At 60.0% G+C, this 1673-nt stretch overlaps 1 protein-coding gene across 2 annotated transcripts in view; it reads left to right on the forward strand.

Moving 5' to 3' along the window:
- LOC113215996 (protein TANC2) overlaps nucleotides 1-1673 on the forward strand; it is a 51612-nt gene that overhangs the window by 35189 nt on the left and 14750 nt on the right. For both annotated transcript variants that reach the window (XM_052271340.1, XM_052271341.1), the window contains exons 2-3: nucleotides 308-472; nucleotides 1142-1284. In XM_052271340.1, coding sequence (XP_052127300.1) covers nucleotides 308-472; nucleotides 1142-1284 — 308 coding nt within the window. The remainder of the gene's footprint in view (nucleotides 1-307; nucleotides 473-1141; nucleotides 1285-1673) is intronic.

Genomic DNA, 1673 nt, shown 5'->3' on the forward strand with positions numbered 1-1673 from the left:
CCCCCCACTCCAATCTGACGAGCCAAACGAGATGGGAATAAGAGCAGGGAAGCCCTCCTCGAAGGGAAGAGGCGGGCGTGGGGGCGACATGCGTCGTATGTCGGCGGCGACGACGGTCGTCGGAGGCAAAATGAAAAAAAAAACTGTAGAAAAAAAATAAGTTGGTGAAAAAAATTATGAGTGAGTGGGAATAACGCGAAGCAGGGCCTCGCCCTCCCCTCTTTATTCTCAGGGGAAAGGTCCGTGACGGTGCCGGTGTTTGAACCCCAGACTAATCTCCTCGTCCTCCTCCTCCGTCTTATTCCAGATCTGGAGCAGCTCCGCGGCGCGGTCGAGGCCCTCGAGTTCTGCCCCAGCTGCCACATGCCGTTCGACAAGGGCAAGAAGAGGCGCCTGATCGACTCGTGCGGACACGAACGCTGCTACGACTGCCTGGTGCAGAACGAGGCGTGCCCGCAGTGCGCTGCCAATGGTGAGTAAGAGAGAGAGAAGTTAAAACCGGTGACCAATTGGTAAAATATACCTAACGAGCAACAAACACTTCTTTTACAAAACTCCCCAGCTAACAGGTGTCTATTATAAACGCGCATTTCTAATCGTGACCTGCGGCTCCGCTCACTGCTGATCACGTCGCGTCGTACTTGTTGTCGTGATGCAGCACCGCACGCAGGCGTGCCACAAGGTTGCCTACGCGTCGGGGGGCCGTTGGGACTCCGGCGGGACCCTGCGCTTCATCCGCTGCATGCACGCCTGCGTGCGGTGGAGCATCGCTACGAAACGTGCACGACGTGCATCGGCAACCCGGTGCTGTGGCTGGTAACAGCCCTGTGGTTTGACGCTTGTCGCGCATTAGGGGGGCTGTAGTTTTACAGCAGCGCCCCATGACCTTCCAGCATCGCGGTGTATACTTTTCACTTTACGGCCCCTCTCGAATGGCAGCAGAGCTGCAGCTCTTCCCTGGAAAAGGCGCCGTGCGTGCGTACGGCCGGCGTGCTAAACTCTGTGGGGGTACTCTTCGTTCCCGACCGACTACGGCCACGGAACAAGTAGTATCACCACACCACCAGAGTAGTTCCCACCAGCTCGTCCCTCCTTAGGCTGCTCACTACAACGTCTCTCTCTCTCTCGTTCTGTCGCGCAGGGCTGCCGGCCAAGCGCGCCAGCCTGGGGCTGTCGGCCGAAGACATGCAGCCCATCTACAACGACATCAAGGAGGTCAGGACGGCGGTGGCGCGCGAGGCGGCGCGCAACCGCACCAACGGCCACTTCACGAGCTACATGCAGGTGCGTAGTGTCCCACAGTGTGTCCCTGCGCTCCCCGGGCGCCCTCGGTGTGTCCGGGTGAAATGCGGGTGGTCCTTTCTCTGTCCCCCCCTCCCCCTCCCCCCTCCTTTCTGTCTCTGCCCGTCGCTGCCGGTTGTTCCCATGGACTCCTCGTGGCTGCTCCTGCTCCAGGGGGACCCCTCCGTCGCGCTTGTAGGGGGACATAATGTGTTGAGCAGGACCGGCTCCGACGCCGCGCGCGTGTTCGGACCCCCCCCCCCCTTTCCTTTCCCCTATCATTCTATCGGGTAGTGTTTTTTTCACCCATCCCTTTGCGGATGAAGGCGCCACACAGCGGATAGGAGGGGCGGTTCCCTTTTTCCTCCCGTCTTCCCACGGGACAACGCCAC

This window comes from Frankliniella occidentalis, unplaced genomic scaffold (assembly GCF_000697945.3).
Source record: "Frankliniella occidentalis isolate FOCC.00 unplaced genomic scaffold, Focc_3.1 Scaffold158, whole genome shotgun sequence".
Classification (NCBI taxonomy): Eukaryota; Metazoa; Arthropoda; class Insecta; order Thysanoptera; family Thripidae; genus Frankliniella; species Frankliniella occidentalis.